The 13,318-nt window shown below is 42.6% G+C and overlaps 1 protein-coding gene across 19 annotated transcripts in view; it reads left to right on the forward strand.

Annotated features, from left to right (window-relative positions):
• The window catches only part of AAK1 (AP2 associated kinase 1), a 172,568-nt gene that overhangs the window by 90,738 nt on the left and 68,512 nt on the right, over positions 1–13,318 (forward strand). For all 19 annotated transcript variants that reach the window (XM_082744039.1, XM_082744051.1, XM_082744052.1 and 16 more), the window contains exons 4-5: positions 7,354–7,462; positions 8,948–9,090. In XM_082744039.1, coding sequence (XP_082600165.1) covers positions 7,354–7,462; positions 8,948–9,090 — 252 coding nt within the window. The remainder of the gene's footprint in view (positions 1–7,353; positions 7,463–8,947; positions 9,091–13,318) is intronic.

A 13,318-nucleotide genomic window follows, 5' to 3' on the forward strand; every position in this document is an offset into this window, starting at 1 on the left:
AGTATAGGTCTGGGAAGGCAGAGATTTAAAGCAGTGTAAAATGGAAAAAGACTAGTATTTTAGCGGTCAATTAACTCAATATGAATGTGTAGTGTAATGCAGCTGCCAAAAGGATAAAAATGCCATTTTTAGCTATGTTAATAAAATGAATAGTAGGTGATGATGCTGGTCTGCTGTGCACGAGTCAGACCACACCTGGAGTATTCCATTCATTTCCTGGGGCTATTCTTGTCAAAGGGATACAGACAAAGCGAAGCATTTAAGTGGTGATGCAACTAAAAAAAACTTGTTTATGAACATAGGTATATTTAACCTAGAGAAGAAAAAATTTACAGTCTAAATAATAATATTTCAGTTGTTTAGAAAGTGAAAAAAGAAGACTTGCTCTTTTTGCTCTGAAGGGGACAGTCTAGGAACAAGAGCTGGAAGTTTCCAGTTGGATGTAGGGAAGAACTCATCAACAATACAAGCTGTCTGCAGTCGGGCTGAGGGTCCAAAGAAGTGACATTATTGTAAGAAAACTGCTTCTCAGAAGGCTCTAGCAGAGATTACATTTTGAGCTGCCTGACTACTCTGGATGAGTGCTGCTCTGAGAACCTTGTTTTCCTTTTCTTTCTCCCTCTTGCGTGTTTATTTTTTTCCCTAGCTTGTCATGCTACTTTTCTTTGTAAATTGAGATAAAAATTCACCCTTTTAAATATAATTCAGTGGTTTTTAGTATATTCACAGGGTCATTTACCCATCACCTTGTATCTAATTCCAGAGCTTTTTTTTTTTTTCATCATCTCTGAAGGAGACCCATCCCTGTTAGCAGTCACTCCTCATACTCACCTTGCCACAGTCTTTGGCAAGCATAGTCCACTTTCTGGTATATGTTTAGGACATTTCATATAAATAGAATAATCTAATATATGGACTGTTATGACTTCTTTCACTTAGCATAATATTTATGGTTTAACCATGCTTAGCACGGATGGGTGCCTTCTTTATCCATGTGATAGCATGTGTGAGTACCTTTTCCCTTTTCACGGCTGCATAATACTCCGTGTGTGTGTGTGTTTGTGTGTGTGTGTGTGTGTATCACATTTTGTTTATCCTAAGGGGCATTTCGGTTGTTTCCGGTTTTTGGCATTATGAATAGTGCTGCGAAGGACATTTGTGTACAAGTTTTTGTGTGAACATGGTGTTTCATTTCCCTTGGGTATATACACAGGATGAAATTGCTGCATCAAGTGGTGACTCTGCTTTTGGAAAAAATGCCAAACTGTTTTCCACAGGATCTTCACTATTTTATATTCTTCCAGCAATGTATGAAGGTTCCAGTCTCCACATCCTTGGCAACTTTTTTTATTGTTTCTATTTTTTGATTATAGCCATCCTTGTGGTTTGGAGTGATACTTCATTGTGGTTTTTATTTACATTTTCCAAGTGATTAATGGCATTGGACATCTTTTCATGTGCTTATCAGCCAGTTTTATATGCGCTTTGGAGAAATGTCCATTCACATTCTTTGCCAATTTTTACATTATGTTGTCTTTTTATTGTTGAATTTAAGGGTTCTTTATATAGCTTGGATACTGGATCTTTATCAGGTGTATGGTTTGTAATTATTTTTTCCCCATTCTTTGCATTGTCTTTCATTTTCTTATTAGTGTCTTTTGAAGTGCTAAATTTTTAAATTTTGATGAAGTGTAGTTTATCTGTTTTTTTCCCTTCGATTGCTTATGCTTCAGGTGGTATATCTAAGATCTAAGAACTATTACCTAATCAAACACTGTGAAGATTTGTGTGCATATTTTCTTTGGGGAGTTTTTAGATCTTTGATCCAGTTTGAATTAACTTTTGTGAATGGTATGAGGTAGGGATCTAATTTATTCTTTTGCATGTAGATAATCTAGTTGTCCTGAAAGGTCCCCCAATAATGGGTCCATGATTAAAGGAACGAGACTGTTACAAAGCAAAGGTCAAACAAAGCTTTATTTTGCGCCTAGCGTCGAGAATCAAACCGACCTTTCAGGGCCATCTCTTGCAAAGAGGCCACTCCTCTCTGCCTTACAGACTAGCTTTTAAGGGCAAAGGCCATGTGGTTGGGCCTGGCCATGCACAGGTGGCCAATGAGACTGTAACACACAGAGAAAGCTGCACAGTCATGCTAGGTCACACATAAGTGACCAATTGAATTACAGTTTACCTTATAGTAGATATTTGAACTAGCCTGTCACCTTGGTCAGAATTGGCGCCCAAAAGGTGCCCAAAGGGCAGGGCCCATACTCCTTGGTAGCTAGGGAGACAGTATGCGCCCCCACTGATTGGAAAACTCCAACTGGCCTGACCTACCCTTGTATTTGGGCTTTGTTACCTGGGACTGGTTTCCAGGACTTGTTTTTAAGTAAGTTCCCTGGGGGGGGCGGGGCAAGGTTAGTTTAAGTTTTACTGAATAAACAACAAAATCACTGTTCAGCCAGATGGAATCACTCTGGCTAACTAGGCCCTTACAGTCCCAGCATCATTTTTTTAAAAGACTTACTTTTCCCTCATTGTATTTTTTTGGGGCACCATTTTCAAAAATCAGTTGGCTGTAAGCATATGGGTGCTATTCAGAGCATGTTGTGCCAGAATGTAAATCAAGGAACTGTATTCCTTATAGGTAAGATATCACTAGGAAAAGAAATAAGTTTGCTTTGTTACTAAATTGATTGATGTCCTGGAGCAAGCTTCTTCTCTCCTTCTGCACTGGTAACAATTTACTAAGCAGCACACATCTGTGGGCCACATTTTGAGTGGCACTGTTTTAGATCTTTGCTACTTTAAGTGCCACTGAGGAGCAGGATTTGGGGCCCTTTCCTAGAGCTACTGGTTTGGAATCTGCTTTTAAACAAGATCTCCTGGTGATTCATATGCCTGTTAAAGTTTGAGCAGCACTGTTCTAAATCAGATTTTAGATGACTTTAAAGATCTAGTCACTAACTCACTAAGTATTCACTTACTCACTAACTAGGATTAACTAGTGAGTAAGACTCAGGAACGGGAGAGTCAGTGTGAGTGTGGGCACGAGAATCGTATTTGGGACTTCTTATGTAAGCAGAAGCCCAAATACCTTGGCCTTCATAGAATAACAGGACTAGCCTAGATCTCAAAGTATTTCTTTTTTGGGGCGCCTGGATGGCTCAGTGGGTTAAAGCCTCTGACTTCAGCCCAGGTCATGATCCCAGGTCCTGGGATCAAGCCCTGCATCAGGCTCCCTGCTTAGTAGGGAGCCTGCTTCCTCCTCACTCTCTGCCTACCTGTGATCTCTGTCAAATAAATAAATAAATAAAATCTTAAAAAAAAAAAAAGAAGTGTTTCTTTTTATTACTGTACTGGACTTGATGTTTTCCTGGGCCTGTGAATAACTCCTTGAAGAGAGTTTTAAAGGAAATTTAGAGTGATTGAGGGGAAAAGGAGCAAAGAAAAGTAAGGCAGTAGACTTTTACAAAGCATCCAGTAGGAGAGGGACGCCTGGGTGGCTTTGTGGATTAGGCCGCTGCCTTCAGCTCAGATCAAGATCTCAGGGTCCTGGGATTGAGCCCTGCATTGGCCTCTCTGCTCAGCAGGCAGCCTGCTCCCTCCCACCCCCCCCCCCACCTGCCTCTCTGCCCACTTGTAATTTCTCTCTCTATCAAATAAATAAATAAAATCTTTAAAAAAAACCAAAACCTAACTTTAAAAAAAAAAAAGCATCCAGTAGGAGAAATAAACAAATTTTAGGCCTTAGAACTGGATTCCTTCACCTTTAAGTTAAAAAGAAGCTGAAATTTGCTTAAAAAGCTCTGTGGAACCATGGTGTGATCCCAGAAGTAGGAACAGTGCTGAGTCATAAAAAGCAGAAAATGTTGAATATTTGATTGGAGGGTCAAAGCAGGTAAATTATCTTTTTGGGAACTTAATCTTTGCAAATACAAGATCTGTCAGTACTGGGAATTTGCAGATATCATGCTGACATTCCAAGGAAGGGTGACCTGAGCAAATAAATAGGGAAATTAGTTATATACCATACTCATTTCTACTGTCTGGAGGTGAGTCGCATGTTACTGATATGCTCTTTAGAATGCTATCTTCTTTGTTTTCCTGAACTTAATATGAAGGTTTTTATAGATGTACTTACTTGGGGATTGAATCCTCCTGCTATAGGAATTTTGAGCATAAGGATAGAATACTGTTTTGTGCTACAAGCATCATTAATTAGGGCCCCAGATAAACTTGAGATTTGTGATAAACTATAAGATCTGAGTTGAAGGCATGATTTTCAATTAGCAATAATCGCGCCTCGGATAAACCTCATTGACGTCAATGTAGCCACTGCGCAAAGCTAAAGGCATGATTTTCAAATGGCAGCTTTCGCATGTATTTATGAAGAAAGTTTTTTAGCATCTCAAACAGTTAAATGTATTAATAAGGCCACTACAAATCATTTAAAATATCTACTTAATAAAGCAGGTCTTCTAATAGAGTGTTTATGTCAGTACTTTATTAGTCCTCTGTAATGGTGATCTAAATATAAAGTTTAAAAGGACAATACACACTCCTTAGACTTACCACTGTTTAAATCATGTAATATAAACTGATCTGATCAATAATTTAACTGAACTTTTCCCACTCCCCTTAAAATCACGCTTTGACTTACACTAAAAAATATTGATTTTTATCTCCGTGTACCCCAAATAAGAGTTGTAGCCAAGGGCATCAAGGCATCCTCCTTATATCCTGCCTTTTCCTGAGGAATTGAGCTCCAAAACTGTGTGGGTGCTGTCCCATACCTCTGTGTCCATTTCTGTTCTCCAAGTCTGGAACTGGGCTTTTAACCAAAGCCAGGGAATACTTGGGCCTCCTCTGGCCTATTGGTGCTATGAACGGGGCAGGGCACCCTCCATGTGAGTCAGTTTCCCTTTGCAGTAAGTTTTCCTCTTGGTCTTCTGCATTTCACAGCCATTCAAATCGATCTTCTCTATCAGTTGCAGACTAGTGAGATGTTACTCTAAAATCTGAGATATTGCTGTGTTATCAGGTCGTTAAAAGTGAGTGCCATGGGCTCCCTCCGAAGAGGAGATCTTTTCTGCTTGGTTGTCTCTCAGGAACTCTGCAGAAGACAAAATGAACGGGAATTTGGACTTGAACTGATCAGCAAACGGCTTGGCAACTGTTCTAGGATGCCATCTGCAGATGTTCATTATCCAGTTTGGGTCTTCTAATAGCTCTTGACCTCCTCTTGGCTCTACCAAATGCTTTTTTTTTTTTTTTTTCCTTCCTCAGTCTTTATTATTCCTCTTGGGGTGAGGCAAATCAGAGGTGACATTGCAGATTCTTTTTCAAACAGTTAAATGTAGACAAATTACTAATGTGGAAACATTAGTCTTTCATTCCTCCTGTGAACATTTGGAGAACATGATCTTCTGCTCTATTTTGGCTTCAGAACTCCTCTCCAGTTCTTCCTCTTTCCTTGACTGTGTAAATGAAATCAAGTTTTTGAAGAGTTGATGATGAGAGTAAAATGCAGGAGGAAGAATGGGGCTCTACGACATGAACCCTGAAATCACGTTCTGTTGTGCAGAACTCGAGAGAGAGACGGCTTTTTCTGCCTCATCATCTCCTTTGTCTGTCATCCAAAGTGGTTGCTCTAAGCCTTTTATTTCTCTCATCAAGCTGCTTTCTCATTCCCTTATACTGCAAACGTGGTCTTGCTCTCTATCAAAAACAGAACAATAGAACTGAACTCACTGAAGTTCCCCTTCTCCAGCTGTAAACGAATATGCATATCTAATTAAGTTTCCTTCCTGCTCCTCTTTCTAAGACCAGTCCCTTTAATGGTGCCCTCAGTCCCCACCCCCTCTTCCTGCAGGACTAGGTTCCATCAGTTACCCTTTGTCCTCTCCTCTGTGCTGAAGGTTTCTGCTCCTGGCTCCTTACACTCTCCCATGCTCAGTTCTCTCTCATCCCGAGGATTCCTTCTGGCAATGCTGTTCCTCTCTGGAGCACAAAATGTTGCAGAAGACTCCTCTATACTCGCCAGCTCTTAACGTGCTCAACTCTTCGCAAGTCTATTTCTCCCTCCCCCCATCCCATCCCTTCTCTGAAACTGTTCTTGTATGGGGCTCCAGTGACTCCCCACTGTCAGTGCCAGCCGTCCCATTTCTATTTTTGTCTACCTTTCTGAAGCAGCAGTCGTTCTCACTCCCTCACTCAGGAAAGTTCTAATGACTTTTAACTTTGATGCTCAGGGTTCAGGTATATTCATTTGATACCATGAGACTTCTTGTTTTGGTATATAATTTTAGATTAAAAGAGACTTTATATGTCACTCTGAGCAGCCAGATCTCCAGTTTGTGCAGTGGTAGTTACTGTTTTTATGGCCTGAACCGTCATGTTTGTCCGGTGACTCAACCACTTACATTTCCACTACCCTCCCCCTTTTTTAATTCAAACAATTTATTAAAACTCGTTTTTTAAAAATCTTTAATTTGTACAAAATCCTTCTACCCAGCTTGCTCACTTTTTCTTTCCCCGACTTACTTCTTAATGACATTGGATTTTAAACATCATCGTTACAAAGATTTGCCTCTAGGGATGCTGAAATAAGGATAGCAAGGTGTGAGGCAGCCTCTGGTGCCTGAATGGGTCCTGACACACAGGAGCTGCTCCATCAACATTTGCTGGCTCAGTGAATTCCGTAAGCAGCCCCGAGAGAGCATATGCAGTTCCAACCAGAGAGCTAGAAACAGGACCCATCTTATATTCCATCTGGTTGACTTGAAAGGCTTAATTATGAGCAAAATGTTTAGGTTGGGATGCCACCATCGACCATTCAAAACGTTGTAAAGCGGTTATTCTTTTCATACATTTCCTAAAGGGAGAAAAACAGTACAAACAATTTAAAAGTCATGTTGCATCCACTTGTGTACCTACAGCCAGGGGAAAAAACCCCACCAGTTTCTTTTTTCTGAATTAAAAATTCACATGTTTAAATAATTCATACTGTCTGACTCGTAATCTCTGCAGAACTTTTGGAGATGGGCGTCTTTGCTCCCGGCTTACAGGGAGCACTGAGAGAACAAGCACGTAGGCACCCTGTGTGCATATGCTTCCAGAATCTCGTTCAGGAGCGTTTTGCACTTTAGTAGGGCTATAGAACTGTTGACTGAAGAGCTGGCTATGAATCTCAGAGACCACTGGAAACCTGCTCTTGACCCTCTCTGCAGTCTTACCTTTGCGGTTAAGGTTATCTGTATTTAAATTATCTGTGCTAAGGGAACCGACACGGTCCTTCTGTCCCTACTGGTGTCTGTATCTAATACTATATTTCTCAACTCTTCTTTCTAGAGAGACCTGTCAGGGCACAAGAACATTGTCGGTTACATTGACTCCAGTATCAACAACGTGAGCAGCGGGGATGTGTGGGAAGTGCTCATTCTGATGGACTTCTGTAGGGGTAAGTGTATAACCCAGACCTTGAGCTCCCATTGTCTGGCACTTTGATTGTCAAGGGCACGGGGCTCATTTCAGTGAATGTGCTCTGTGCCCTAATGTCTGTTGTTGTGGTTTTAAAGATGTGCAGACTGTGAGACTGAAAGATACAGAGCCTGCTGTCACCTCTTGGTTATTTTATGGCAAACGATTTGAAGTGGATGATAATACAAAACTCCTCTGTTGTTAGCTTTAGGCAGGTTTGGTGCTTGTATGTGAATGAGAATGTATGAGGGTGAGGAGGAATGTGTTATCTGTGATGCTTTAAAACAAGCAATGAAGGCACAGAATAAAGTCCCAACTCCAGATGGACCGAAGAAAGGATTCAGCCTTCCCACTCCCTCCCTCATGTGTTCTCTTCCCCACCCACACCTCCGTCCTTGTGTTATGGGGGAAAATAATTCTTTTCATCTAATGGAAATGACCTTTCCTCTCCTTGCTTGCAAGCTGTAATTGCCAGTAAGGCTATACTCAAATGACGCCGCTGTGAACAGTGGAGTTAAGTAGTTGAAAGCTTGGAGTTTCAAGCAGCCTTTATCTTGGGACATACAGACTGTAGCATGACTTGATTCAGAGTTGACCGCCTTTCATACAACCAGTTTGGAGGTCTGGCTCTTTTGGCCTGAGCAACTGCCACTTACAAGCTTGGGTCACTGCCTCACTGTTTGGTGCCCTGTTTTATAATCATCCGTACTTCCACTGAATTTTCCTTGCCTTTAAAGATGCTGTCCATAAATCAAATATGTGGTTAATCCCCAAAATGTAATGTTAACTGATAATTTCCACCAATTCTCTAATAACCCTAAGCCAATTTTATAAGATACTACCAAATTTGAACTTGGCAGTTTGTTTCCTCTTGTCCATTCCTTTTTGGATGGTAAAATGTTTCGAGACAAGGCAGTGGGAGCATCTAGGGATCTGAATAATTTTGTAAGTGAGGTCATCAGTCTTCTGGTCCTGGAGATAAAATATTGGTGGAGTATATCTGCATTTTCGGCAGCAAGTTGTGAGTGAGACTAGAGAGACCAAGCCATTCCTAAACTGCAGACCAGAAAGCTGTCTTCCTGCTTCTGGGGTCTCTTATGTAGTCTGATTCTTATTAAAGAATACAGCAGGTTGAACCTGTGGCCTCATCCCATACAAACAGGGACAGCGTTATCAAGTGGCTAGAGCAGGACCAGACCATCGTTCTACTGATCTTCAAGATGTCACGAAGGTAGCTCACATCTGGAGTACTTTATAAAATAAATGGGTTTTGCTGCATCAGAGGAGGCCCTGGATTGTAAGAAGATGAATCTGGGTCTGGGAATCAAGACACTTGGGTTGCAGTCATGGCTCAGCCAGTGACCTTTGTCCAGGTCGTTCTTCTGTGGACAGCCTTTTCATTGTCTTGGATGAGTGGTGAGTCAGAATGTTGCTAACCTCCTGCTTGCTCTGTGCCCCCTCGCAGGAGGCCAGGTGGTCAACCTGATGAACCAGCGCCTACAAACAGGTTTTACAGAGAATGAAGTGCTCCAGATATTTTGTGACACCTGCGAAGCCGTTGCCCGCCTGCATCAGTGCAAGACTCCTATCATCCACCGTGACCTGAAGGTAACCCACTGTTTGCTTAAGTCCTTCCCACAGGCTATTTCCCATAGGCCCGGGGAACAGAGAGACCCTTGGGGGATGTGACAGAACATGCGTGGTAACCTCCTATTTCTTCCATTTTGCTTGGTAAGAGAAGACACAAAGGAAAAAAAAGAAAGTAGAGTACAGGTATGACTTTTATTACCCAGGTAGCCTTTAGAGATCCTTTATAGTCATCAACTGACTAAATACATGTTTTTGTTTTTCCTGATGGAGTCCCAAATTTACGGTCAGGGGCATGGAAAATGATAGACTAATTTCAATAGTGTGCAAACAGTGATGCTTGGTTTTTTGTTTTTGTTATAAAGATTATTTATTTATTTATTTATCAGAGAGAGAGAGAGTGAGCACAGGCAGACGGAGTGGCAGGTAGAGGCAGAGGGAGTAGCAGGACTCGATCCCAGGACGCTGGGATCATGACCTGAGCTGAAGGCAGCTGCTTAACCAACTGAGCCACCCAGGCATCCTGATGCTTGGTTTTTAACATCTGTTTCATATTTTGCAAAATCCAGTAAGTGATTATTTTAAAAATTTGTTCTGCTAATTACTACCTCCTTGTACTGGGCTTTTCTGATTATATAGTCACTTGACAATGTTTGTCGAATGGACTTGGCACTGACAGGGATTCACCAGTGTGTATGGCACACCAACTGTGTGCTGTGTATACTACCAGACACTTCTCACACACACACACACACACACACACACACACACACACGCACGCACGCTGTTGGAGGAAGACGTTCTTCCTTACATTTACAGTTAGGGCAACTCAGGAGTAGATCAGTTACGTGACTTGACTGAGGTCATATAACTAGAAAGGAGCAGGTTCCGAAAGTGAATCCTGTTCTTCTGATTCTAAATTACAGTTTCTTTTCATTATAACTGTGTTTTGAGAAACCTGCTTCATGGCTCATAACTAGGATCAGCATCCCCTGGTGTGCTTGTTAAATGCAGGCTACCGGATTTCACATGGAACCCGTTGGGCCATGACTTGTGTGGCGGTGTCAGGGAAGCCCGGGAATGCAGAGCTTAACAATCACCCCACGTGGCTTTTGTATATTCTCAAGTCTGAGGATCATAGCAGCCTACTAGCATTTCTGTGTCAAGGTTTTTAGTTTTGTTTTTTGTTTTTTTGTTTTTTAAAAAATTCAGATATAATTCATAACCATAAAATTCACCCTTTTAAAGTATACAATTTAGTGGCTTTTACTCTGTTTACAGAGCTGTACAACCATCACCATCATATAATTCTAAAACATTTTGTCTCCCCAAAGGAAACCCTGCATCCATCAGCAATCACTCTTTATTCCCACCTCTCACCCCCATCCCTGGGCAACCGCTAATTTGCTTTCTGTTGCCCGGTCTGCGCATGTCACATAAATGGCTCATACAGTAAGTGGCCTCTTGGATCTGACTTCTTTCACCTAACCATGGTGTCAGAGTTCATCTGTGTTGCAATATGTAACGGTACCTCGTTCGTTTTCATGGCATGATCGTCATAGTGTGACGAGACCATGTCTTGTTCATCTAGTCCTCAGTGGATGGACATTTGAATTGTTTCTACTTCAGGTGTATGAACATCTGTTGCGAGTTTTAAGTGGGTGTATGTTTTCAGTTCTCTTGTGTGTGCATCTAGGGGTGTAATTGTTGGGTCATGTAGTAACCGCAGTTAACTTTCAGAGGAACGGCCAGAGCTACCTTCCAGGTCTCCCCTGTTGGCCAGAGAGAGAGTGCCAGTTACTGGTCTTAAGGTGCCTCTCTGAGCAGGACTTACGTCTGGTGAGGTGGCCTCAACTTGAATACAAGTCGGTAGGACATGAAAAAGAGCACAGGCCAGGCCAGTTATCGATCCGCTTGTTGGGTTGCCCTGCGTGGGGATTCATTGTTCCCATCCAGAATTGAGGCAAGCCCCCTCTTACCCTGCCCACCACACGTGCAGTCTCTCCTTCAATGTCTGTGTAGGAAGTAAGTTGAAAGTGGTCCCCGTCCTTAAGCAGCTCACATGCTAAAAATAGCATGATAGAAGCTCTGTTCTTCATTGGAGGTCTTTCCTCAAATACATTATTTTAACATTTTCATCACTTCCCTGTTTTGTTTTGTTTTAATTTTTCCCTCTCTGAGGAAATAAAGAGATCACTGCAGATCATGGGTTCATAGAGCTGGGAAGGTTACCTAAGCAAGCCTTCTCCTGTTACCAGAGAGGAAGCCTCTGCCCAGAAACGCTGTCACCTGCATAGCTAATTCTGTGATCAAACCAGAGCAAAGGCCACGGGTCTTTTACTCCCATCTTGGTTTTTATTTGGTTGGTTTTGCTCTGTTATACTGTGCTGTTTGTCTAGGCACTTAAGAAAGGGGAAGAAAGGGCTAAGAGTTAATAAGTGCATTCAGACTGAAAAAATCATGAATGTCTCCTTTTTTGTCAGAAAAGAGATTTTGATTTCACGAAGTACAGTAGGATGAAGATTCTTATCCCATTTTTAGAATCATAAGTTTGAAACCCTACATTTATCAAATTCTCCAGAATTTCTAGTGGTAATAAATTCTGTGACCGAAATGCCTCAATGCCTTATCTGCTTGGAATAATGTCAAAATGAAGGGTCAGTAGGAGGGGCCTTCCAGACCTTTTAGCTAAAGCTGTGAGCAGAGTTTGGGAGTGACGACTTCAATAACCCTATTAAGCCAATAGGTTGGGAAGTAAGGTCAGTACTATTAAACTTGCAAAGAGCTAGAAGACCTTAGGATTGTAACCAGTGTCAGGTGAACATCTCAAGGGACTTGGCCCAAAACAAAGTCACTCTGCAAATTCTCTGGAGCTTCCAGAAGATGACCTATGAAGGGCCAGTTGGTTTTCTACCTTCCAGGTCTCACTGAATCCCTCTGGGCCCTACTCTAGCCCTGGCCTTAGTCACTTCCCCCTGGACGATGGCACCTGCTCTCACTTTCCCCCTTCTCCCCTGTCACTGGCTAACCTTTCTCAAACACCTCTTTTCATCTGCTGCTGAGTGGCTCCCGAAGGGGCCTTCCCTAGTCTGCCATTTGTCAGCTGCTCTGGTGGTCTCTCCTGCTCCCTCCAAGATTGCCCATCTGAGCTGCCCACATTCCGTACCTGCATAATGCCCATCAGTGCAGTGGGGAGGGTGAGCCTCAGCGGTCAGGCAGCCCGAGCCCACGTCCTGCCCTACCAGCCTTGTGACGCAAGGCATGTTAGGTAACTGGACTCGGTTTTCTCATCTGTTAACTGGGGACAATAAGGCTATGTAAGAGTCTCATGAAATTGTGTAGGTGAAAGTGCAGGGCGCATCACGTGGCTCATAGGGAGTGTTGTTAGTTGTGTTGTTACTGTCGTCATTCTTGTCTCTGTGCCTTTGCTTCTCTTACGACTTTCAGCTACTGGAGTACTTCACTAACCCAAGGCCCGGCTTTATCTCCCCATTCTTAAGGGCACTCATCAGGAGACCTTCCAGCCCCCTTGTCTTTGATGTTCTTTGTTACTCCAGTGCCTAGCACAGTGATGTCCCAGCCATGGTGGCCTGTCTGTGTGCCTTAGGTGCCTCAAGCTGCTGCCATCTCAGTGCCATCCTGCGGGCTGTCCTCCGGGAGCCACCTTCTCCCTCCATTCAGGTGCCTCTGCTCACTTCATCACAGTGACCTTTCCAAATGTGCTGTTTGCAGTAGCATCCCTCTTCACTTCACATGTGTTTAACCTGTGGGGGTTTTTCCCATAACATTTATCACCACCTGGCAATTATACCTACTTTCTTATTCTCTTCCGCTGGACTCTAAGCTCCATGAGCAGGTGAACCTTGATTTGTTCACAGCCTTACCCCCAGAACCTCCTTGGCATATAGTAGGAGTTCGAATGTGTGTATTTCTCTATTAAATGAGTGGTCATAACTTCTTAGGAGATTTACAGTTTGCTTTCATGCACATTCTCTTACTTGCTTCATAACAGCAGCGATAGAAATATTATTAGCTTGACTTTGCCGATGAGAAACAAGTCCGGCAAGGCTTAAAGGTTTGTCTGAGGTCAGACATCTGATTAGTCCCTGAGGTCCTGTGACCTCCAAGTCCAGTGTGGTTGTCACATGCCAGGCTCTGTGTCCAGTGTGTTGGTGGTGGTGGTGGTGCTGGTGATGAAGGGCAGTGGCCAGCTTGACCTTGGAGGTTTCTGCAGGTTTCCCAAGTCACA

The sequence above is a fragment of the Mustela nivalis genome, assembly GCF_964662115.1.
Source record: "Mustela nivalis genome assembly, chromosome: 8".
Lineage (NCBI taxonomy): Eukaryota > Metazoa > Chordata > Mammalia > Carnivora > Mustelidae > Mustela > Mustela nivalis.